Genomic DNA, 26,322 nt, shown 5'->3' with positions numbered 1-26,322 from the left:
TCCCTGTGGCACTCCACCAGTCACAGAGGCAACCATCCACTACCACCCACTGGCTTCTCCAACAAGGCCAAAGTCTAATCTAATTTGCTACCTCATCTTGAATGCCAAGCAACTTCCTGACCAACCTCCCATGCGAGACCTTGTCAAATGCCTTGCTAAAGTCTATGTAGACAATATTCACTGCCTTGTCCATGTCAACTTTACTGGTAACATCCTCGAAAAACTCTATAATATTGGTTAGATACAACCTACCATGCACAAAGCCATGCTGACTATCCCTAATCAATTACTGTCTATCCAAATACTCATATCTCTGGTCTCTTAGAATATCTTCCAATAACTTCTGCTCTACTCATGTCAGGCTCACCAGCCTATAATTATCTGGGCTATTCTTAGAGCCTTTCTTAAAGAATGGAACAACATTAACTATCCTCCAATCCTTCTGTACCTCACCTGTTACTAGGGATGATTTAAATAACTCTGCTACTGCCCCTGCAATTTTTACACGTCTGCCACAAGATTCAAGGGAACACCCTATCAGGCCCTCAGGATTTATCCATCCTAATTTAGAAACATAGAAAACCTACAGCACAATAAAGGCCCTTCGGCCCACAAAGTTGTGCTGAACACGTCCCTACCTTAGAAATTACTAGGCTTACCTATAGCCCTCTATTTTACTAAGCTCCATGTAACTATCTAAAAGCCTCTGAAAAGACCCTATTGTATCCACCTCCACCTCCGTTGCCGGCAGCCCATTCCACGCACTCACCACTCTCTGAGGAAAAAACTTACCCCTGACATCTCCTCTGTACCTGCTCTCCAGCACCTTAAACCTGTGTCCTCTTGTGTCAACCATTTCAGCCCTAGGAAAAAGCCTCTGACTATCCACATGATCAATGCCTCTTATCATCTTGTACACCTCTATCAGGTCACCTCTCATCCTCCGTCACTCCAAGGAGAAAAGGCCAAGTTCACTCAACCTGTTTTCATAAGGTATGCTCCCCAATCCAGGCAACATCCTTGTAAATCTCCTCTGCACCCTTTCTATGGCTTCCACATCTTTCCTGTAGTGAGGCAACCAGAACTGAGCACAGTACTCCAAGTGGGGTCTGACCAGGGTCCTATATAGCTGCAACATTACCTCTCAGCTCCTAAATTCAATTCCACGATTGATGAAGGCCAACACACCGTATGCCTTCTTATCCACAGAGTCAACTTGTGCAGCTGCATTGAGCATCCTATGGACTTGGACCCCAAGATCCCTCTGATCCTCCACACTGCCAAGAGTCTTACCATTAATTCTATATTCTGCCATCATATTTGACCTACTAAAATGAACCATTTCACACTTATCTGGGTTGAACTCCATCTACCACTTCTCAGCCCAGTTTTGCATCCTATCAATGTCCCGCTGTAACCTCTGACAGCCCTCCACACTATCCACAACACCTTCAACCTTTGTGTCATCAGCAAACTTACTAACCCATCCCTCCACTTCCTCATCCAGGTCATTTATAAAAATCACTAAGAGTAAGGGTCCCAGAACAGATCCCCGAGGCACTCCACTGGTGACCAACCTCCATGCAGAATATGACCCATCTACAACTACCCTTTGCCATCTGTTGGCAAGCCAGTTCTGGATCCACAAAGCAATGTCCCCTAGGATCCCATCCCTCCTTACTTTCTCAATAAGTCTTGCATAGGGTACCTTATCAAATGCCTTGCTGAAATCCATATATGCGACATCTACTGCTCTTCCTTCATCAATGTGTTTAGTCACATACTCAAAAAATTCAATCAGGCTTGTATAGCACAACCTGCCCTTGACAAAGCCATGCTGACTACTCATAATCATATTATACCTCTCCAAAGGTTCATAAATCCTGCCTCTCAGGATCTTCTCCATCAAGTTACCAACCACTGAGGTAAGACTCACTGGTCTATAATTTCCTGGGCTAACTCTACTCCCTTTCTTGAATAAAGGAACAACATCTGCAACCCTCCAATCCTTGGGAACCTCTCCCATCCCCATTGATGATGCAAAGATAATCGCCAGAGGCTCAGCAATCTCCTCCCTCAGCTCCCACAGTAGCCTGGGGTACATTTCATCCAGTCCTGGTGACTTATCCAACTTGATGCTTTCCAAATGCTCCAATACATCCTCTTTCTTAATATCTACATGCTCAAGCTTTTCAGTCTGCTGCAAGTCATCGCTACTATCACCAAGATTCTTTTCCATAGTGAATACGGAAGTATTCATTAAGTACCTCTGCTATTTCCTCCAGTTCCATACACACTTTCCCACTGTCACATTTGATAGATCCTATTCTTTCACGTCTTACCCTCTTGCTCTTCACATACTTGTAGAATGCCTTGGGGTTTTCCTTAATTCTGCCCACCAAGGCCTTCTCATGGCCCCTTCTGGCTCTCCTAATTTCCTTCTTAAGCTCCTTCCTAGTAGCCTTATAATCTTCTAGATCTCTAACATTACCTAGCTCTCTGAACCTTTTGTAAGCTTTTCTTTTCTTCTTGACTAGATTTATTACAACCTTTGTACACCACAGTTCCTGTACCCTACCATAACTTCCCTGTCTCATTGGAAAGTACCTATACAGAGCTCTATACAAATATCCCCTGAATACTTGTCACATTTCTTCCATACTTTTCCCTGAGAACATCCGTTTCCAATTTAAGCCTCCAATTTCCTGCCTGATAGCCTCATAATTCCCCTTACTCCAATTAAGTGCTTTTCTAACTTTGTCTGTTCCTATCTCTCTCCAATGCTATTGTAAAGGAGATACAATTATAATCACTATCTCCAAAATGCTCTCCCACTGAGAGATCTGACACTTGACAAGGTTCATTTCCCAATACCAAATCAAGTACAGCCTCTCCTCTTGTAGGCTTATCTACATACTGTGTCAAGAAACCTTCCTGAATATACCCAACAAACTCCACCCCATCTAAACCCCTTGTTCTAGGGAGATGCCAATCGATATTTGGGAAATTAAAATCTCCCATCACGACAACTCTGTTATTATTACACCTTTCCAGGATCTATTTCCCAATCTGCTCCTCGATATCCCTGTTACTATTAGGCGGTCTATAAAAAAAGCACCCAGTAAAGTTATTGACCCCTTCCCGTTCCTAACCTCCACCCACAGAGACTCCGTAGACAATCCCCCCATGGCGTCCACCTTTTCTGCAGCTGTGACACTATCTCTGATCAACAGTGCCTCGCCCCCCACCTCTTTTGCCTCCCTCCCTGTCTTTTCTGAAACATCTAAAACCCGGCACTTGAAGTAACCATTCTTGTCCCTGAGCCATCCAAGTCTCTGTAATGGCCAGCACATCATATCTCCAAGTGCTGATCCACGCTTTCAGCCCATCCGCTTTGTTCACAACACTTCTTGCGTTAAAATAGATACATCTCAAGCCTTCGGTCTGAGCGCATCCCTTCTCTATCACCTGCCTATCCTCCCTCTTGCACTGTCTATAAGCTTTCTGTATTTGTGAGCTAACCTCCTCTTCCCCAATTTGCTACAAAACAGCCAACACCACCTCCTCTGTAATCTGTATTGGGTCCATGACCTCACTGCTGCTTTGTCTCACTTCTACAGACTCTCTGTCTCCAGAGTAAATACAGATGCAAAAAAAAATCAATTCAAGATCTCCCCCATCTCTTTTAGCTCCATAAATAGATTACCATTCTGATCTTCCAGAGAACCAATTTTGCCCCTTGCAAATTTTGCACTTAACACTTCTGTCGAAGAATTTAGGATTCTTCTTCACCTTGTCTGCTAGAGCAACTTCACGCCTTCTTTTAGCTCTCCTGACTTTTTTCAAGGTGTTCTCTTGCATTTCTTATACTCCTCAAGTACCTCCTTTGTTCCTACCTGCCTATATCTGTTATTGATGCACCATCAATAACTCTCAGAGACGTGAGGCGAGATATAGGCCACCACACTGCATCCTGGAGACTGAGGCCGGGGCAGTGTCTCCAATCGCCTTTATACCGGGGTCCGTGGGAGGAGCCACAGGAGCAGTCAGTGGTGGGGGGGGGGGGGGGGGGGGGGCGTGTCCAGACTGGTATATGTAGTTCACCACAGTTATGCACCTCCTTTTTGATTTTAACCAAGAAGTCAATATCTCTTGAAGACAAAGGTCCCCTAAACGTGTTGTACTTTCCTTTCATTCTGACAGGGCCATATTTTGAGTTTGTAGTCTCAAAATTTCACTTTTAAAGACTTTCTACTTACCAAGTGATACCTTTGCTAGAAAACAACCTGGCCCAATCCACAATTTAGAATCTTAACCTGAGGACCAGCCCTACCCTTTCCAATATTTGCGATGTCTCTACAAATTTGTTCCTCTAAATCCTGTGACTGTTGGTTGGTCAATAATATAGCTCCATTAACATGACTGTACTTTTCTTATTCCTCATTTCCACCCAATAAAGCCTCACTAGGCAAGTTCTCAGGTCTGTCCTGACTGCTGTGGTATTTTCACTGACTAGCAGTGTCACCCACCCCACTCTATCATGTCTAGAAACATGGAATATTGAGCTGCCAGTCCTGCCCCTCCTGACACTATCATACTTTCATGTGTTGATCCAGGTCAAAGGCTTTCTTAAAATCCAGCCAGCTTCTGTCTCATGCGTCTGTAATTCCCTTTTTACACCACTGCTGAGACAAATGACTTTAGCTTCTGACTGTCAAATTTCTGGGTGAACTCTGTCATATTACAACTGCCTCCAATGGATTCCTTTACCTTAAGCTCTCTAATCAAATTTTTTTCCCTACTGGGGTCAACCATAAACTGCTCTAAAAAAAGCCATCTCACAGGCATTCTACAAATTCCCTCTCTTGGGATCCAGCATCAACCCAAGTTTTACAAACTACCTACATACTGCAATCCCACATTATTATTGCCCTTTTTGCATGCATTTTCTGTCTTCTGTTGTAATCCCCTCAGGTTCTTATTTACCCTTGCATTTTATTAACTCTACCCACAAGGATTCTACATCTTCTAATCCTATATCACCTCTTTTTAAGAATTTGATTTCATTATTTTACCAATAAAGCCACTCCACCCCCTCTACCTTCCTGCCTGTCCTTTCAATACAATGCATATATTTGGATGTTAAGCTCCCAACTATGATCTTCTTTCAGCCATGATGATGCCCACAATGTCATACCTGCCACTCTTTAACTGTGCTACAAGACCTTATTCCTCATACTGCATGAATTCAAATATAAAAACTTCAGTTCTGTATTTATCACCCTTTTAGAATTTGCCCCCATGCTACATTCAACTCAGCCCACCGACTGCAATGTTGCCCTATCATCTGCCTGTCCTTCCTCACAGAATCACTGCACACTAAGTCCACTTGAATACCAACTACCCCATCTTCAACCCTATCACTCTGGTTCCCACACTCTGCCAAATTAGTTTAAATCCTCTCCAACATCTTGAGCAAACCTAGCTGCAAGGTTACTGGTCTCCCTTGATTTCAGGTATAACACGTCCCTTTTGTAGAGATCCCAATGATCCAAAAATCTGAAACCCTGCCCTTGTACCAATTCCTCAGCCAAATCAACTGATTCTTACCCTCACTGACGTGTGGCACAGGCAGCAATCCAGAGATTACTACACTTGCAGTCCTGCTTTTAAGCTTTCTATCTAGCTCCTTATGAAATAATAACTTGGGTATGGAGAAAATGAAAATAAATCAATACTGATATTTTAATGGTAACACATAATTTGTGACAACCCATTTTCTGTGTAGGAAAATGTTTCAAAACACTTGAAGAGAAAAATCCTGTATATTCTTAAACTACTCATCCTCATTGGATATACTTTTACTGCTTTAAACCAATCCACCTTGTGCATTCTCAACCCTGCCATCTAAAACTAACATTCTTCCCTCACCCTCCTTCACCACCTCTTCAACCCAATGCTCCCCTGTACCACCCTGCTTCACCATCACCTCAAATTGATGCTCATCCGTACATCCCTCTGTCTGTTATTCTTCCCTCAACCTCCTCCAGTACCTCTTCAAACTAAGGCTCCCCTGTATCATTCTCCAAATACACTGATGTTTTCTTGTACACCCTTCTCTGCAAAGACATGGTGAGCCTCATTCACCATCTCCATACTAATGTTCATCCCCATTCCCTTCAATCTAAACCATACTCCTCTTCAATTTACCCATCAACCTGGTTTTCCCATATCAGGCTCTGCAAAACACAATTCATCCTTTGAACATGCTTGTTTTATAAATCACTGAGGTATTATGTCACTTCTCAATCTGAGCTGCAGGGTGAGCTAAATCCTTTAAGGGTGATTTCCAACATTGGTTTTGTCATAGAATGTGAGAAATGCAGTTCCGTTTGGGTAGATGGTGTTAATTATGTGGTTAATACTCAAAGGAAGATGGGTCCTTGCTCCAATTAACAATGAACCATGAGGCAGATTATATCAGCTGAAGCTGTTCTTTATTCACAGGGCTCACTTGCAGTGGTTCAAGAAGATAGCTCATCACCACCTTCTCAAGGGCAACTAGGGATGGGCAATAAATGCTAGCTTAGCTGACAGTGAGTAAATGAAAAAAAGGCAGTGGTTCAGTTCCTGCTCCATCCATAAGTAATGGGCTGAGAATGGGTGGCACAGTTCATAGCATTCAGCGTAACACCATTAAGGCACCAGTGACCCAATTTCAATTCTGCCGCTTCCTCTAAGGAATTTGTACATTCTCCGCATGACCGTGCAGGCTTCCTGGGTGTTTCAGTTTCTTCCCACATTCCAAGAACGTATGGGTTAGTAGGTTAATTGGTCACATAGGTGTAAATAGATACCGTGGGATCATTGGGACACAAAGGCCTGCTACTGTACTGCATCTCTAAATAATTGAAAATAAAAATGGCTGGCATCCTATTTCACTCACGTTTTACAAATTGTGCCACAGCTTTGGCCCAGTTGCCCTAATTTTACTGCTGGAAAACTCCCCGTGTTTGTATTAATCCATAAAAAAAGTGAAAATTCCTTAGTGAGGCAATACTGCTATATCAGATGATAATTAAGTTACCCTGAGACAGGACTGCAGTACGGGTTAATAACATTGTTTGTAACCTTTAGGTCAGATGCTCAGGAAACTCTGCAGTTTCCAAAAAACCATCCGCACTCATTGGGCGATATATCATGAGCAACCATAATCACTTAACCAAGGCCTCCTCTGGCCATAAGACCATGAAATATCCAGAAGTACTATATACATCCAAGTCCCTTTAGCCTCTAAGTCAAAACTAAACACTCAGAGTTTTTATTGGATTTTCCATGCGTTTATTATCACAGGCATATGTCATGAAATGTGTGGTTTGTGGCAGCTGTACAGTGCAATGATAAGTTACAACAGGAGATTTAAAAATAAATAAGGAGTGTAAAACAGCACAAAATAAATGAGGCCATGTTCATGGGTTCATTGACTGTTCAGAAATTTGATGGCAAAAATTTGAGGAGAAAAAGCTGTTCCTAAAATGTTGAGTGTGTGTGTCAGCCTCTTGTACTGTACCTCCCTGAAGGTAATAATGAGAAGATGTCCTAGGAGCTGGGTGTCCTTAATGATGGATGCCACCTTCTTGGGGCATTGCCTTTTGAAGATGTCTTTGTTGGTGGACAGGCCAGTACCCATGATGGAGCTGAGTTTACAACTTCCTGCAGCTTCTTCCAATCCTGTGCGGTAGACCCCCCTCCCCATACCAGATGGTGATGCAACTAGTTGGAATGTTCTCCATGGTACGTCTGTAGAAATTTGTAAAAGTCTTTGGTGACATACCAAATCTCCTCAAACACCTTATGAAATATAGCCACCGGTACGCCTTCTTCGTGATCGCATCAGTACGTTGGACTCTAGAGATGCTGACACCCAGGTACTTGAAGCTGCTCACCCTTTCTGCTGCTGAGCCCTTGGCGAGGGCTGGCGTGTGTTCTCCCAACTTGCCCTTCCTGAAATCCACCAACAATTCCTTGGCCTTCCTGACACCGAGTGCAAGGCTGTTTCTTGTGACACCACTCAACCCATGAATCTATTACACTCTTGTACGCCTCCTCGTCACCCTCTGAGATTCTGCCAACAACACTGGTGGCATCAGCAGATTTATAGGTGATGTTTGAACTGTGCCTACCCACACGGTCATGCTAAGCACACATTCTTGAGGTCTGACTGAGCTGATGGCCAGTGAGGAGAAGATGTTATTTCCAATCTACACTGACAATGGGGCTCCCAATAAGGAAGTGAAGAATTCAGTTGCAGAGCATCAGAGGTACAGAGTCCAGATTTTGAAGCTGTTGATGAGTACTGAGGGGATTATGGTGTTGAATGCTGAGCTTTAATCAATAAAAAGCTGTCTGACATAGGTATTGCTGTCATCCAGGAAAGTCACTGAGACTGCATCCCCTATAGACCCATTGTGGTGGTAGGCAAACTGCAGGAATTCCAGTTCTTTACTTCGCAGGAGTTAATTCAGAATCAGAATAAGGTTTAATACCACTGGTATATGTTGTGAAATTTGTTAACTTTGTAGCAGCAGTACAATGCAATACATGATAAACACAGAAAAAAAACTGAATTACAGTAGGTATATATGTGTATACAGTGATAGGAGGTCTGCAGTCTTGCACTTTGGTAGAAGAAATAAAAGTGTAGACTATTTTCTAAATGGAGAGAAAATTCAAAAATCAGAGGTGCAAGGGGACTTGGGAGTCCTCATGCAGGATCACCTAAAGGTTAACTTGCAGGTTGAGTCGGTGGTGAGTATGGCAAATGGAATTTTAGCCTTAATTTTGAGAGGACTAGAATGTAAAAGTTGTAATGTTAAGACTTTATAAGGCCCCCGGAGAGGCCTCATTTGGAGTACTGCGAGCAGCTTTGGGCCCATATTCCCAGAAAGGATGTGCTGACATTGGAGAGGGTTCAAAGGAGGTTCATGAATATGATTCCAGAATTGAAAGTCTTTTCACATGAAGTGCATTTGCTGGCTCTAGGCCTGTACTCACTGGAATTCAGAAGAATGGGGGGTGGGGGGGTGATGGGGCAGGGATTTCATTGAAACCTTTTGAACGTTGAAAGGCCTCGATAGAGTTGATGTGGAGAGAATGTTTCCAATAGTGGGACAGTCTAAGACCAGAGGACACAGCCTCAGAATAGAGGGATATCTATTTAGGACAGAGATGAAGAGGAATTTCTATAGCCAGAGAGTGGTGAGTCTGTGGAATTCTTGATTAGTCAGGGCATGAAGGATTACAGGGAGAAAACAGGAGATTGGGGCTGAGAAAGAAATGGATCAGCCATGATGAAAAGGTGAATCAATTTTGATGGGCCTAATGGCCTAAATCTGTTCCTAAATCTTATGGTCTTCATAAACATGAGTGCTACTGGGCAATAGGCATTGAGGCAACTCATCCTGCTCTTCTTAGTATGGGTGATACTGTTTTGAAGCAGGTGAGAGCCCCTGACTGAAATAGCTTAAGATTGAAGATGTCCCTGAACACTCCAGCCAGTTGGTTGGCACAGAGCCTGCCAGGTATACCTTTAGGGTCTGACTCCTTCTGACATTGGCATCTGAGACAGGTATCATAGGTTTACCAGATGCCTCAGGGACTCACACAGGTAAAGTTTCATTCTCCCTTTCAAATCATGCACAAACGGCATTGTAAAAAGCATTGTTTGGTACCTACAACACTGCTGGGTGTTGAAAAGTAGCTGAGTTGACTCAGTTAGCATATAAACATGAATGTGCAGCAACTACTTAAACTAGTTAATCAGTAATTACATAATTTATACATAAATCTCACATGTATTAGTTCCAATTTTTCCAGAAACCACTCTACCAATGAGTAAAATTTAGAAAGGAATATACAAAAATTTGACAAATTTAGTCCAATACAACATCCGACTGTAATCGGGGAGCATCTGCAGAAAGAGGAACAGAGCTTAGACCTGAAAATGTTGCCTGTTTCTCCCACAGGTGTTGCCTGACATGCTGAGTGCTTCCAGCAATTTTTTTAGTTATTTAACACCTGCCATTTTTAAAAATTTTGATTTTCATTCACTGCAGTAGAACAGGTCCCAAAAAACCCACAATGTATTCAGGAAATATTAATTTGACCTGCTAAAATGCAAAGTTTAGCATCATAAAAATACAACAAACTTAAATAGACCTCTGGTGCCTGGAATCCAGTCTAATTGAGGCTCGCTTTTCTATAATCTCTGTCGCCTCACCCGTTTTTCACTATCATATGTCACAAAAAGATGGCATTGCATTGCTTGTCTAAACCAAAAGCTCAACAGAACAGACAGGAAGCCTTCATTTTTGATAAATGCAACTTTGGTATTCACATTCGGGAAATCGCTGAACTGTGGCAATCTCATGCACTCACTGAGGACAAACCATTTACATACAGTAAATACCGTAACTTGCTGCCACAAATATCCTTTGCATAAAGAAGTCTTCCCCAGACTTCAGACTGCACTTCAGAAGCTTGTGTAGGTTCCTGTGTTCCATTGGGTGGGATGGGACACAACAGGGACTGAGAGGGGAAGATGCCTGTTACAATATGGTCATCTACAGATGGATATTGTTCTGCCTAGAACCTCCTACCTAGTTAAGAGTTGAACATATAGCTGTCAATGGATTAAGGAGGAAGGAGAAAAATCAAAAAGTGAAAAAGTACATTCAACTTAATACACAGGCAGCTCTGTACACAGCTACTTTGTACTTCACCCTGGAACCTTAGTGTATAAATACAAGTGTTTGGCAGGCATTTTGTAAACACTCTCCAATGTGCCAGTAAGTGAGTCACCCTCACATGATGCAGCTTGTGCCTTAAGTTTCACTCTCTTTGTTAGTATGGCATACCACAAGTATTTTCTCAACCTCAGAAAAATTCCCAGCGATAGCAGATGACAAGATCGAGTACTATGGCTGATATAGTACTGCCTGAGGGATTGATCATAATTAGGAGCACTAGCACGATTCCCACGGTCCAGGGAATTACCCAGGGCTGGTGAGATCCTAAATTACCACACGTTTATTCAGAAGGAATAGCTCAGTCTTCAGGTGAGCAGTATGGACTATTTGCACACAACACAATATAACATCCTAGTTCCTTCCAGTAAAGCTTTAAATTGTCATATTCAATTACAAATGTTCAAAAATAAAAGAACAGCGTAATGTTCTAAATGAGGCGACAGTTGCGCCAAGAAGTACAACCTGTACACCATCGGCACTTCCATTCTCCCGCTTCCCACCAGGCTGCCGCAACGACCAGGAATTCCCACTTTTGTATTCACTCAGTCTAGAATCTGACTTACTAAAACTTGAGCATTTTATTCTCAGGAAGAATCATTCATCTGGCCTGATAAGTCATTCTCTCTTCAGACATTGACTGTGTCTACCATTCAGTTTCTATCCCAATTTCCACAGTCCATAATATTTTGCTTTTAATTTAGAAATACACGTTTTAAGTTTGATAGTATTTAACTCCAACATGGTCAGTCCAGATACAGCTGGAAGGTGACAATCATATACACTCATAATTCTATACCTCAGTCTTTTATGTTTTCTTGCCTCGTTTGCAAGTGCTCAACTTTGTTGAAATATAGTTCACATAGATTCTAGCAGTCCTTCAGTAGATTATACTTGAATGAAGGCTTACTGGTTGCTGGGGTTCAGGTACAATCACTAAGGGTATAATAACCACATCCAATCCCATCGTCCAAAGCCTGGGGCAAAGAATCTCAGCAGCATTTTTGTGCGGAGAGATCCTGCTAGATCCTTCCAATGCTATTCACTTGTAGCTGCTTCATTATGTTGATCAGTTAAGAGGGGGAAAGGCTATTGTCGTGAATAATCAAAGGTGGCTAGCTGATTTGTAGAAAGTCTTTGTAACAAGGTAAACAAAATGATCAGAACCAGATTTAACATCCCCAGCACATGTTGTGAAATTTGTTATGAGGGGCACAGATAGGCTAAATAGTAGGAAGCATTTTCCCTCCCGTGGTAGTGGTGTCTAAAACCAGAGGGCAAGGTTTTCAAGGTAAGCGATAGTAGGCTTGAGTAGGAATTTGAATCTTTTTCTCACCCAGAATATGGTTAGAATCTGAAATGAAGAACAGAGACTGCCACAACATTTAGGTGTGTAGGCACACACACACACCTGATTCATTGTGGCTTTGAAGATTACAGGACAATTGTTGGAAAATTAAAATAGAAAACAGAATAATAGGCCCTTTGGCCTACGATGTCTGTGTTAATTTAAACTGGACATTTGCCTGCACACGGTCTACATCTCTCAAATCACTTGGCTGTTCATGCCTCTTAAATGTCACCGTCACATCTACTTCACCTCCCCTGCAAGCTCCTACCACTCAGCGTCAAAAGCCTGCCAAGTAAATTTCCTTTAAACTTTCCTCCTTGCACAATAAAGCTAGGCCCTCTAGTATTTGTCATTTCCATTCTGGATGAAAGACTACCTGTGCTTCTTGCCTGTGCCCCTCCTCATTTAATGTATTTTAAACTGGTTGCTGCTCATCCCCCAAAACCCAAGAGAAAACAATCCACGTTTATTGTTTATTCTCCCTGATCCAGCAATATCCTGGTGAACCCTGTCTGCAACTCCTCCAAAGCCTCCACATTTCTGCTGTAAAGTAGCAACTGGAACTGTGCACAATATTCCAGATGTAGTCTGACGAAAGTTTCATGCAGTTTTATAACATGACCTCCCGACTTTTGCACTCAACATCCTGATTGGTGAAGGCAAGTATGCCCTTATGCCTCCATTACCATCCTATTTAACTGTGTTGCCAGCTTGAGGAACCTGTGGTCCTGCTCCCCAAGCTCCCTCTATGTATCTGTGTTCCTAAAAGTCCCATCATTTACATTATTTACTCTGTATATTTCTTTTACAACTTCACACTTGTCGGAACAAATTGCCTCTGTCATTCTCTTGTCAGTATTTCCAACTGGTCTATATTGTGCTGAATCATTTGACATCCTTCCTCACTTTCCACAACTCTGCCATTTTTTGTACTGTTTGCAAACATACTAATTAACCCAGCCACATTTTTGTTCATATCAGAGGTCCCAGCACTGATGCCTTCAGAACACCATTGGTCACAGACCTCCAGTAAGAGTAACACCTTTCCAGCACTACCCCCCCCCCCCTTTGAGCATTTCATTTTATTTTCTAATAAATGCTTATAAATACACCATACAATTTATTTTTAATGAGTTTGGTTTGCACCCTCTGCTTCAGTCTAAGATATCATTAACACTTATTCATGATTTCTTACAGGTAGTCTACAGAATTTGCATCTGTCAAAATACATAAAAGCAGCAAATTGACACTGGACAAGCTTCAATGATGAAGACACCTTTGCGAATCTCACCTGATTCTGAAATGTCACTTTCCGTCAGGTTATTTCCTTCAGTTATACTGGCTCTGCTGATCAGCACCAAGAGTGTCAGGAGGGAACAGCAACCTCTGGCCCAGGTGAAATGCTTGTTCTTCCACATATTAGAACGGTGTCCTGCAAAGGTGGCTTTTACTGCTTTTATACACCACTAGGTGGTTTATCAGTTGAAGTTCAGGAATATCAGAAGATACAAAACAATTATAAATTCACTGCGATTTCCATGGTCCTCTTGATTTGCTTTCGCAACTACAATGTCAAACATTATGTGTTGTCCGTGTGCCCAACAATGGAGCAAGCGTTACCTGCATACTGAACCCAAACGAGTCACCGGATTTAGCTCAAATACTGTAATAGCCGCCTGGTACTAAATGAAATTCTTGCTTCATACACTGAAGTTAACTTATGGCTAATAACTTATATCTTTGTTAACTTTGTCCCGGCAGATTTAATGCCAGTCGCTCGTCAGTGAACTTGTGGCAATGAGTTAATTCCTGCACCTCTTTACTGCTCCCGTCTCCGCCAAACTGCGGCAGGTGCACACCTCAGCGGACAGGGCGCCTGCCCCCACGCTGTGCACTCTGGGCTTGCAGTCAGAACATGCTGATCTCCGTGCAATAATCTATTGCATCCATACTGACGGGACTACAACTCCCGCAGCAGACCGGGTTCCGTGACTACGAGGACACGACAGCACTGAGACCAGGTGAGACTCAGGGAGTGGCAAAGAACAGTGGTGGATTAGCAGGGGAAACGGGAACAATGGCGGATTAGGAGGGGAAACAGGAACAATGGCGAAGGATTACAAGGGAGGCAATAAGGATAAAATGTCTATCACCGGAACAATAGAGTTATTTGGGTCTTGATTTTTTTTAATATATTAACGATTTAGCTGGGTTAAAGGGACAACAATTTTAGAGTTCGCACATGATGTTTAACAGAACTTTATTAAATAGCAAGTAAAGATAATAAAACATCAGAAAGCGTCGTCGTTACGCATAGTTAATTTTATGTCAATAAAGCGAACAATATGAATTTTGGAAGAAACTCGTTAGGAGAGAGCATCCTAACAAGGTGCATTATTGCATGATAAGGGACCATGCAATAATGTATATGCATAGCGGCAGACAGGAAGGCTCTGCGACGGATTGTCAAAATGCCCAACATAACACTGACAGCAGCCTACCCACCATCAACAACATACAGAAAGGTCCAGCAACATGAAGGATCCCACACGCCCTGCTCATGGACTGTGACTGTTTGTCCCATCGGGAAGCAGGCTACATGTAGCATCCACGCCTGGATTATCAAACGCAGAAACAGTTAATTTTCCCAAGCATCTCGGCTGATCAACACCTCCATCCACTAAACCCCACTACTTTATTATTTCATGTACAGCCTAGCATAACTTTAAGAGCATATTGCAATCCATGTATATGAGCTATCAAATGTATTTATATCTATTATTTTTTATTAGTGTTCTTTATCTTTTGTGGTTTTTTTGTGTTGCATCTGATTTGGAGGAACAATTATTTTGTTCTTCTTTACACTTGTGTACTGGAAATTATATTAAATTAACCTTGAATCTATAATTCCTTTCCCTTGAATTTTTTTCATCTGTATTTGGAGCAGGGCTCAATGTGAGGGATGGAAAGTCTCACTGTTGTTATGAGTCAAAATTTTAATACAATGAAGTATTCAAGTACAATAATCCAAAATTGATTTAAAACTCACATTCTAATGAACATCTTAAAAAAGAGAAATCTGGAGAGCATTGAGAAGTGAAAGTTTACAGTTTAGGTTGTAGGCATCTGAAAAGTTAGTACCACTAGTGAAGAAAATCGGAACATGCAGGACTCTAGAGTTGAAATAGTGACGACTGAGAAGATTGCATATAGTTATTAAAATGAGTGGCAGGCCCATGAGGACAGGCACACTTCAGTGGGTTGCAAATAGGGAAAGTCAATACACAATGACATGGTAGATAGCGATTCATATATAAAGACTTACATATCCTAAGTTTTTCTTATATGTACAGGGTCTTTATTGTATAAGGGTACTCTGGTAAAGATGTTTTTTTCCCAATTAAAATAGAACCCTAATGAGATCACACCTGGCATATTGTGTACAAGTCTAATCTTCCTATTTAAGGATGTTTGCTCCCCCCTGCCCAATATCATCTGAATATGTGTAGACCTCTAAACATTCCCTAATTAATATGTTTTTCATTATATGATTTGTATGATGATGCACAATCAATCAAAGAAAGTACACCACTATAAAATCAAGTAAAAACATTAAATCAGTGCTAGGTATATAGATAAAAGAAAATCAAACATTAACTGTTTGATGTGAAAAAAATATTCTAACAAACTAAATGTGCATGACATAAACTGGTTTTGAACCTAAAGACACTAATTTCCCAGATGTGGAATCCCTTGCATCATAGAAAACAGCTGAATCGATAAGTGAAGAAAAGCTGCGATCCCATTCTCCCAGCAATGTATTTTGAGATGAATGCAGAAAGAATAATGAAAAAAAACTCTTGCAAAGACTGAGAACTGTCACCTACTACTGAACAATGTTGAAACTCTTGTCTACATAATAACTATGTGATAATTACATCAAATAATCCATCAGATTGCTCTTTACGCTAGGGGAAAATGCTACTGTATGCTCAGCAAAGATAGGAAAATTGCTTTGAGTATTTACAGCCTTTTCTCTCCAATGATTTGATGTAATTTTCTCTTCAACTTCTGGTTGTATGTCCAAAGTGCTATTGAAGTCCCATTGGGTTACTTTTTGCATTTGACTGATAATCAGTGGAAATACAATCTCTTTAATGGAAGGTCCCACTGCAGTACTCAAGATTTGATAAACAGTACTGGGAGCATTTCTCAAAGTAGATAGCCATCATGTAAAGTTCTCCACATCGTTAATGGAGCTGCAGAAATCTAGATCTTATGTTCCTCAGATTTTATTTTTCCATGCTATTATCCTTATATTTGTAAATAAATAATAGAATATTTTATCCAATGAGGGCAGTTGCTTCACTTGACTATTTCCTATCATGTGCAACTTGTTGGTTTAGTCAGCTGGTAGCTTAAGAATCTTACATTCAATTTTCTCTAGTAAAACCTTAAACTTTTATTCATACCCAAATCTTTTAGATGTCTGTCAAGATACTTCACATTTATTAAGATCACATTTACTTTCAATTATCAGCTTTTCAGAATTTAACTTTTATTTTATCCCATTCTTTATTCCCCAATCCTCTTACAATCTCTTTATAATCTGTAAACCTCTATTTATTTCCTCTATGAACTTTTTCCAACCTTTTTCCTTTTCATATCTTCAGAACAATTTCCTTTCCCTGTCTCCATGCCAAGTATCAAGAACTGGTTCTAGTAGTGTAGCCATCTGCTTTAATTTCCTATTCCACCAACATATTACTATCATTGTGGTGGAAATGGTTAAAACTGGTGTGAGATGAGTTATTTGACCATTCTGGAGCAGCTGGACTTAAGACTGCTGATGTAAATCGAGAATAACCTTGAAAGATATGTGCAGAGCCAGGAATTCAAATAAACAAGATATTAAGCCCCTGGGACCAGGAGGAAGGATGCCTGGGTGTAAATTATGAGTCCTGATAATAGGGAACAAAGAGGACTGTTAGACTCGTGCTGAGAGATATTTGACATGTCTTTTAAATGATTGATCATGTACTTACTGTGGGATGCTAAACAAAGTTATGTGAAGTTAGTTGTCTTGTTGTATAAATATGAGCTCTGTATAACTTAAAAATCAGAGTTGTGGTGGTAGTGGAGACTGCTGCAGACTCTCCGTGATATATTATCAAACATAGCAGATGTCCATATATTTATTGTTCTAGTATTAATATAGTTGCAGGCTCATCATCATATTGAGCATATTTTAAAATCAATTTTGTCTCAAAAGTTTAGAATTCAAGTCCAGTTGAAAGATAATTAAGGCCGAGATGTGTGGCTAACATTTCCACAAAATGCTTTAAGTAGCAAATCAAGTGAATTTTCATTCTAGAAATCAAAACATTGACAATTGTGCAGAAAACAGTAAAAATGCATAATAAATTAACATCTAAATTGTAATGATTTTTAAAAAACTAAACCTCAACATGTTCAATCAAGGATGACATTTCAATTGAGCTCATTTTGGATCAAGGACAATGAGAATGTGCTTATTCTTGGATTTAGCACAGTTCCCCATTCTTTCTGTCTGGACATTGAGAAAATGAGACTTTCCTCCTTTTAAAGAGCATCAGCTTGACCATGAATATTTTCCTAGATTAGCTTTTTTGCTTTAAATAGGATAAGATCCTAATACAAAACCACTTATAACTAGTGCCCACTAATATCAAAGAACATCAAGAGATTAAGGGGAAAATTCTCTAGAGCAGAGAGGCAATTTAAAAAAGACTACTATTTAACAGGTTCCCATTGGATGAGGCACAATCAGTAGGATCTTTATCCTTTTTGAGAATTAAAGAAATAGAAGCTATTTCATTATTGACTGTTGATGCTAAGATTCTCTCAAAGATAATGGCCAATCGGTTGGAGAGTTTTTTGGGTAAAATCATTTTTAAAGATCAAACAGGCTTTATAAAGGGTTGTTACTCTTTCTCAAATGTTTGGAGATTATTTAACATTATATATTCACCTTCTTCTAAAACTCCACAATGCGTTATATCTTTGGATGCTGAAAAAGCGTTTGATCGAGTCGAATGGAAATATTTATTTAATGTTTTAGAAAAATTTGGTTTTGGTATCAATTTTAATAATAGGATTAAAATGATATATAAAGCTCCTATTGCTACTGTTGTCACTAATAACTGTAGGTCTCCTTTTTTTCAGCTATCACGGGGGACAAGACAAGGTTGTCCATTAAGTCCTTTGTTATTTAACTTAATATTAGAACCCTTTGCTATTGCTCTTCGTGAAGCCAAGATTTCTCTTTACGTTGATGATTTATTGGTATATATATCTAAGCCTGAAGAATCTATTCCTGCTTTGCTAAAATTATTTGACAAATTTGGAGACTTTTCAGGATATAAAATAACTTTTAGTAAAAGTGAATTACTTCCTTTAAATGAATCTGTCTCTATATATGATAATATTCCTTTTAAAGTTATGGATTCTTTTAGATATTTAGGTGTTATAATTACTAAAAAATAAAGCCAATTTTCCTTCTTTAGTGGACTCTATGAAGTATTCCTTTAGTAGATGGAGCCCACTTACATTTTCACTTGTTGGTCATATTCATGTAGTTAAAATGATGATTTTTCAACATTTTTATATTTATTTCAGAATATTCCTGTTTTTTTGACTAAGAAGGTTTTTTAATCGGATTGATTCTATTATTCTATCTTTTATTTGGGATAATAAAAGACCAAGAATTGGTAAATGTCATTTGCAAAAATTGAAAAAGGACGGAGGTCTCACTTTGCCTAATCTAAGAATGTATTATTGGACTGTTAATTTGCGGTTTATGTCCTTTTGGTTATATTGGGGTGATAGGAATGATCAGCCAATTTGGGTAGACCTGGAACTGAGAGCTGTGAAACAGTTTTATTTAACTTTGTTATTAGGAGTTGCTCTACCTATACAATTAGCTAAAGTTGCTAATTTAAACCTATATCCTGTGGTTAAGCACTCTACAAATTTGGATCCAGTTCCGCAATTTTTTTAATCTTAAAAAATTTAAACTTTGTAGTATAATTTATCGTAATTACTTTTTTAAACCTTCTTGGAGTGATCCAATTTTTTTACTTTGGAAAAATAAAGATATTAATTCATTTTTGGATTTATTTAAAGAAGGCAGATTGATGTCACAATGGTTCTCTCAAGTGATGCTGTGTCTTAGCTTGGGGAAAATTAGAAGTCGAACCTTTGAACCTTTATTTGATTTTGAGAAGAGATGGGGCTCATTTGCTCGTTATCATCATTCCAGTTAACTGATAGATTTCCCCCACGATCTAAATGTAAATTTTTTTGATATATCTTTTTTTTCTTGTTGGCAGTTTGATGTTTATTTTTAGAAGCTTTTTGTATGACGCATGACTCCGGGGTTGTACGTACAATGGGTTTCTTTTTTTTCCCCTCACTTTTCTTGCTTAGTAGGGTTTTTTTTTATTCACAAAATTTTCAATCCTTACAATAATTTCCTCTTTTATGAGGCATTGTAAGTGTTGTTACTTCGATGTACTTGTGCTATTTTTGAATAATAATAATAATAATAATAAAAAGATTTGAAAAGAAAAGGTTCCCATTGGATGAACTTGGAAGCTTATTATTTCAATTAAGCCTCTAGTGGTGCCTTAAAGGACAAATGTTTGAATTTTTATGGTTAGAGTCACTGCAACAATTAACAAACTAACAGGCCTTGTATCACTACCACTTATTCACTCATTCTGATAAAAAGGAGATGCAAGAGTCAAGTCAAGTCACTTTTATTGTCATTTCGACCACAACTGCTGGTACAGTACATAGTAAAAATGAAATGTTTTTCAGGACCACTGTGTTACATGACACAGTACAAAAACTAGACTGAACTACGTAAAAAACAACACAGAGAAAAAAACAACTACACTAGACTACAGACTTATCCAGGACTGCATAAAGTGCACAAAACAGGCATTACAATAAATAATAAACAGGACAATAGGGCAGTAAGGTGTCAGTCCAAGCTTTGGGTATTGAGGAGTCTGATAGCCAGGGGGAAGAAACTGTTACATAGTCTGGTCGTAAGAGCCCGAATGCTTCGGTGCCTTTTCCCAGAGAGCAGGAGGGAGAAGAGTTTGTATGAGGGTGTGTGGGGTACTTCATAATGCTGTTTGCTTTGCGGATGCAGCGTGTAGTGTAAATGTCCGTGATGGCGGGAAGAGAGACCCCGATGATCTTCTCGCTGGCCTCATTATCTGCTGCAGGGTCTTGCGATCCGATCCGAGAGCAGAGTAACTGTACCATGTGGCATAGTATTAATGAAATCAAGGGCCTGCCATGTGGATTGCAATGTCTATGATTTTCCTTGTAAGTTCTCCAGACCTAAACTGTGCTACACACAATAGTGTCCAGAACAACTTTGGACATTATTTCTATGATGTGTTTGACCACAAATACTGAAAGACATTTATGCAAAGTCAGTCTTCTCAGTAATAGATAACTACTTTGGCATTAGTTACTTGGCATCTTCCCAAGGACGACCTGCTATTCTGTGGAGTATAGTGCTGTCAAATTGCTCTCCCTCAAATCTTCCAAATACCCATTCTGGGTCCCATCCCCACTTCCCTGAGCTGATTACTTTGGAAGGTCATCAACTTGGGAAAGTAATTAACTATCCCACTAACAATTAATTGTGACTCCTCTCCCTCTACCCTCAAGCCCCAGCTCAACTCTTGAGGTCCCTAGCCAAACATGCTCCCTCTCTTCCTTATCAACCTACCTGTTAAGCACACAAGCATACAAAGAATGCCTTTATCTCTTTAAAATTCGGGTTTTGCCACAGTGAGCTGTAAACAAAAATTATTGCTTGTGGTCACTGTTTAATGGAATTTCTGATCCAATGCTTTTTCTATAACATTAATCTGATTAGTGTTTTCCATCAATCTGGATGAAACACGAGAGTCAGTGCAGCCTGCAAAACAACAGCCTCTTGATCAAAACAAAACAGCTGTGTTTCTTCATTATACAATCTAAAGGTACATGCTGTGAACTTTAGCAATAATTTCAGCCACATCACCCACTAGATACCTTGGGTCCAATGAGCAAAGATTATTTAAATGTATTACTAAGTAATTTAAACAGGATTGCATGGTTGATACCTAGTTAACTGATCTCAGCAAGTTTAGTACCAGGGAGATACAACTGGACTTAGTGTCCTGACTGAAGTGGAGGAAAACCTAACCAGAATCCTTATAATCAATTGCAACCTAGTGACACTAAATGGGATGTATATGCATGGATTCCAGGTCAGGAGAGGATCAGCGAGAACATGATCCATGATTAAATTTTCCTGCAGACAGCCACACTCTATGCTAACACAAAATGGTCATTTGCACCCATGAGATAACAATTGTCCATTAACCTTCCCTTACTCTGATCTTTCATTATAATCAGGTAGAAGGGGCGAGCACCAGTAGAAACACACAAGAAGAGAGACATACTTCTTTTTTTCTCCTTACTTTAATGTGGGCACAATCAGTTGCAGAGATTTACAGCTCTAGACAGTTTCCTGAATTTCCAAAGGCAGGGCTGATGGCAGAAATAGAGCAGGGGAGAAACATATTCAAATACAAATGCTCACAACATAGCCGGAATTCCAGTGTGTTATCTATACGCTTCAGAGAAAATTATCCCGAGTGTATTCATAGCATCTTGGATTTGTTGGATTGGGTGAACAATTAAAATGTGCTGTAGTGATTCCTGTTATGTCAGATCTGAATTAATCTTGTACAATGAAATGTGAACATTAATTAACTTGAATGCATTGGACAGGAGAAGATCTTGCTCAGTTTGATAGCTGGATGATACATTTTTCACTGACAGGATTTAACAATTTCATATTTGCCTGACAAAGTGTTTTAATCTAGTAGAATAATATAAAACTGTATCATCAGACAAGTTGTAATTCCATTTTCTCTAGTAAACAGCTTTGGTGTACAATACTTATATTTTCACATTGTTCAGTGATCAAATTATCATTTCATGTTGTACATGACTCACTGAAGGTCCTGCACTTTTCATTGGCATCATCCTAAAAGGAAAATAGAAAAGTTCATAACATTTTGCTTTGAAATTTTTAACTTTTTTATTTTGAAATGTTTTTTAATTTTACTTTCCTTTGAAGGCATAATTTTTGAATGAGAGAGTGGGGGTAATTTTGAGTCATATTGCAAAATAATTTATTTGTTATCACAGTATCTTCTCAGACTATCCTTGGTAATATTTTACCATCAAGAAATACCACCCAAAACCAAATTAAATTGTCATTCATCTCACTGGCTTTTTAAATGTTTGGTTTTGGCAAAATAACAGCTTTATTTATGTATGTTGGTGGTTTTGCATTTCAAATGGATATAAAACTCTATCTTGATTTAAATAAAAATAATTTAAATTAATTAAATTAATTAAAAGTAATTTAAATAAAAGCTGGCATATGCCATCCAATTCTTTTTCTATAGTGTGGGGATCCAAGTGTTATTTGTTGGGATGGCATAAGCTATTCAGCTGAATGACATTTCCACACCAGGTCTATCAAACCCGAACTCTGCTTAAATTCATCAACATAGCTGTTAAATCGAAACTATATTTACAATAATGCTCGAGTATGTTTTCATAACTAAGTTACTGGATAAAGATTAACTAATATTGCATCACTACCACTTAGAGTCTACCCAAACCATCTGAAGAGCCAAACTACACTCAGTGTCTACTTGATTCATTAAACATATACACTGGTTTGTTAATTCAAATATCTAATCAGCCAATCATGTGGCAGCAACTCAATGCATAAAAGCATGCAGAATGGTCAAGAGGTTCAATTGTTGATTAGACCAAACATCAGAATGGGGAAGAAGTGTGATCTAAATGACTTTGATCATAGAATGATTGTTGGTGCTGGGTTTGAGTATTCAGAAACACAAAATACTCTGCAGATGTTGGAGTCAAAGCAACACGCACAACACGCTGGAGGAACTCAGCAGGTCGGGCAGCATCCGTGGAAATGAACAGTCAACGTTTTGGATCGAGACCCTTTGTCAGGACCTGATGAAGGGTCTCGGCCCGAAATGTTGACTGTTCATTTCCATGGATGCTGCCTGACCTGCTGAGTTCCTCCAGTGTGTTGTTTGAGTATTTAGAAACTGCTGATCTCCTGAAATTTTCAAAGTTTACAGAGAATGGTGCAAAGAACAAGAAAAAGATCCAGTGAGCGGCAGTGTTGTGGATAAAAACACCTTGTTAATGAGGGAGTTCAGAGAAGAATGGCTAAAATGGTTCGAGCTGACAGGAAGGCGACAGCAACTCAAATAGCCATGTGTACAACAGTGGTGTGCAGAAGAGCACCTCCGAACACACAACAAATCAAACTTTAAGTGAATGGGCTACAGCAGCAGAAGACCTCGAACATGCACTCAGTGACCACTTTATTATGTAAGAGATACCTAGCAAAGTGGCCACTGAGTGTATATTCATACTGTTTATTGTTATGTGTGCCTTTAAACATTTGTTTAAGAACTTATTATCAGTTTAGCTAAACTTACTTCAGCTCCTCTTTTAATTGCTCATATGTCCTCTGTAGATTTTCATTTTGGATTGAAACTGGGACATCAGGAATATACCAAGATGCAATATATTTGACACAAACCGCAATGTTCTACAACAAATACAAACATGTTGTCTTAAAACCCTCACAACACATTTACATCAATGCATACTACTAGTATATCAGCAAACACGAGGAAATCTGCAGATGTTGGAAATTCAAACAACACACACAAAATGCTGGTGGAACACAGCAGGCCAGGCAGCATCTATAAGGAGAAGTGCTGTCAGGACGAAGGGTCTCGGCTCGAAACGTCGACAGTGCTTCTCCTTATAGATGCTGCCTGGCCTGCTGTGTTCCACCAGCATTTTGTGTGTGTTACTAGCATATCAGAATTGCTTTCATAATATTCTGTAGGACAAAGCTTCATATTACAAGTGCTCCCTGAAATCAAATTGGATAGCATTCAGATATGGGTTACTATTTATAAAGAAGGGGATGAAATGAATTAGGTATAGATCAAGAACTGTTCTCTCTACTGTGCTAGATAAGCAATAGAGCATAAAGAACATTGATATTAATATATTGCTATCAATACACCTAATATCAATACATCTTAATATTGACTATTACCTCCCTAGTGCAAAAGGTTTAGAGGGGATGGAATTTGTCAGGTGTGTCCTGCAGGAACTGTGGAGCATAAATTGGGAACAGATATACTCAGAGAAATATGCAACAGAAATGTGGACATTGTTTAGCTACCACTTGCTGGGGGCTCTGGATAGGTTTGTCCCATTGAGGTAGGAACAGAATGGTAGAAAGCAAAGATCATACAAAGTTCCAGAGAGTTACAAAGCAGCCAGAGGTGAACAATGAATGTAAAAGAGTTAGAGGTGGGCAAATGAAGGTCTTGGTGAGTAAGATTAAGGAAAACCCCAAGATGTTCTACATGTGTATGAAAAACAGGAGGATGGCCAGTGTAAGGTAGGACTGATCAAGGATAGCAGAGGAAACATGTACCTGGAAGAGATGAGGTAAGTCCAAATAAATACTTGCTTTAATGTTTACCAATGAGAGGGACCTTGATGTTTGAGAAGACAGCGTAAAATAGGCTGATATGCTTGAACATGTCACATTAAGAAAGAGGATGTGCTGGAACTGTTGAAAAAACATTTTAGGATAGTTAATTCCCTGGGCCAGGCAGGGAATATACCCCACATTACCACAGGAAACAAGGGAAAAGATTGCTAAGAATTTGGCTTGATCTTTGCATGCTCACTGGCCAGAGGAGTAGTACCAAATGATTGAAGGGTGGTAAATGTTATTCCTTCATTCAAGAAAGAGAGTAAGGATAACCCTGGCAACTATAGACCAGTGAATCTTACTTCAAGGGTGGGCAACTTATTGGTGAAGATTCTTAAAGACAGGATTTACAAGCATTTGGAGAACCATATTTTGATTAAAGATAGTCAGCATGGCTTTGAGAGGGGTAGGTCATGCTTCACAAGCCTGATTGAATTTTTGAGAGAGGACAAACCACATTGATGAAGGTAGAGCAATGATTGTGGTGGAACATGGGCTTTAGTAATACGTTTGATAAGGTTCCTCAAGGTAGGCTCATTCAGAAAATCTGGAAGCATTGGATCCAGGGAAACTGGGCTGTGTGGATTAAGAACTGGTTGCCCATAGAAAGCAGAGGGTGGTAGTATATAGTGTGTTCTGCATGGAAGCCAGTAACTAGTAGTGTTTCACATGGATCTCTTTAAAGCACCTGTTCTTTGTGACTTTTATAAATGACTTGGATGTGTAAATGCAAGGGTGGGTTAGTATGTTTGCAGATGACATGAAGTTTGGTGGAGTTATGGATAGTGTGGAGGGTTGTTGAAGATTGTAGTGGGACTTTGACAGAATGCAGATGGGAGTTCAGCCCAGAAAAGTGTGAATCGATTCATTTTGGAAGGTTGAATTTAAGGCAGAATACAAGGTTAATGGCAGGATTCTTGGCAGTGTAGAGTAACAGATGGATCTTGGATCCATGTTCAAAGATCCCTCAAAGTTGCCACACAAGTTGATAGGTTGTTAAGAAGGCATATGAAGTGTTGGCCTACATTAGTCAGCAGACTGAATTCAAGAGCTGCAAAGGAAATATTGCAAATCTATAAAATCATGGATAGGCCACATATGGAATATTGTCTACAGTTCTGGTCACCTCATTATAGGAAGGGCATGGAAGCTCTAGTGAGGGACTTGCCATGGTGTTGCCTGGACAAGATGGCATATCTTATAAAGAAAGATTGAGTGAGCTAGGACTTTCCTCTTTGGAGCAAAGGAGGATGACGGGTGCCGTGATAAAGATGTACAAGATGATAAGAGGCATAGATTGAGTGGATAGCCAGAAACTTTTTCCCAGGGTGCAAATGGCTACTACATAATTTTAAGGTGATTGGAGGAAAGTATAGGGGGACATCAGAGGATGGTGGGTACATGAAGTGCCTTGCCAGGAATGGTGGTAGAGGCACATAATTAGGGGCAATTAAAAAACTCTTAGAAAGGCA

The 26,322-nt window shown here is 39.7% G+C and overlaps 2 protein-coding genes across 3 annotated transcripts in view; both read right to left on the bottom strand.

Moving 5' to 3' along the window:
- sigirr (single immunoglobulin and toll-interleukin 1 receptor (TIR) domain) overlaps positions 1-14,043 on the bottom strand; it is a 46,625-nt gene extending 32,582 nt beyond the window's left edge. Inside the window, exon 1 of one of the 2 annotated variants that reach the window (XM_073049276.1) lies at positions 13,448-14,043. In XM_073049276.1, the coding sequence (XP_072905377.1) occupies positions 13,448-13,574 (127 nt within the window). In that variant the 5' untranslated portion in view covers positions 13,575-14,043. The remainder of the gene's footprint in view (positions 1-13,447) is intronic. The other variant, XM_073049277.1, reaches the window with a different exon arrangement.
- An 8,136-nt stretch (positions 14,044-22,179) lies between these two features.
- Positions 22,180-26,322, bottom strand: part of LOC140729846 (anoctamin-9-like) — a 146,814-nt gene continuing 142,671 nt past the window's right edge. Inside the window, exons 20-21 of the mRNA XM_073050056.1 lie at positions 23,766-23,878; positions 22,180-22,258 (exon numbers count right to left, since the gene is read on the bottom strand). Coding sequence (XP_072906157.1) covers positions 22,195-22,258; positions 23,766-23,878 — 177 coding nt within the window. The 3' untranslated portion in view covers positions 22,180-22,194. The remainder of the gene's footprint in view (positions 22,259-23,765; positions 23,879-26,322) is intronic.

Source organism: Hemitrygon akajei, chromosome 6 (genome assembly GCF_048418815.1).
Source record: "Hemitrygon akajei chromosome 6, sHemAka1.3, whole genome shotgun sequence".
Taxonomy (NCBI): Eukaryota; Metazoa; Chordata; class Chondrichthyes; order Myliobatiformes; family Dasyatidae; genus Hemitrygon; species Hemitrygon akajei.
The sequence above is the reverse complement of the archived record's forward strand: the minus strand, read 5'-3'. Positions and strand labels throughout refer to the sequence as shown.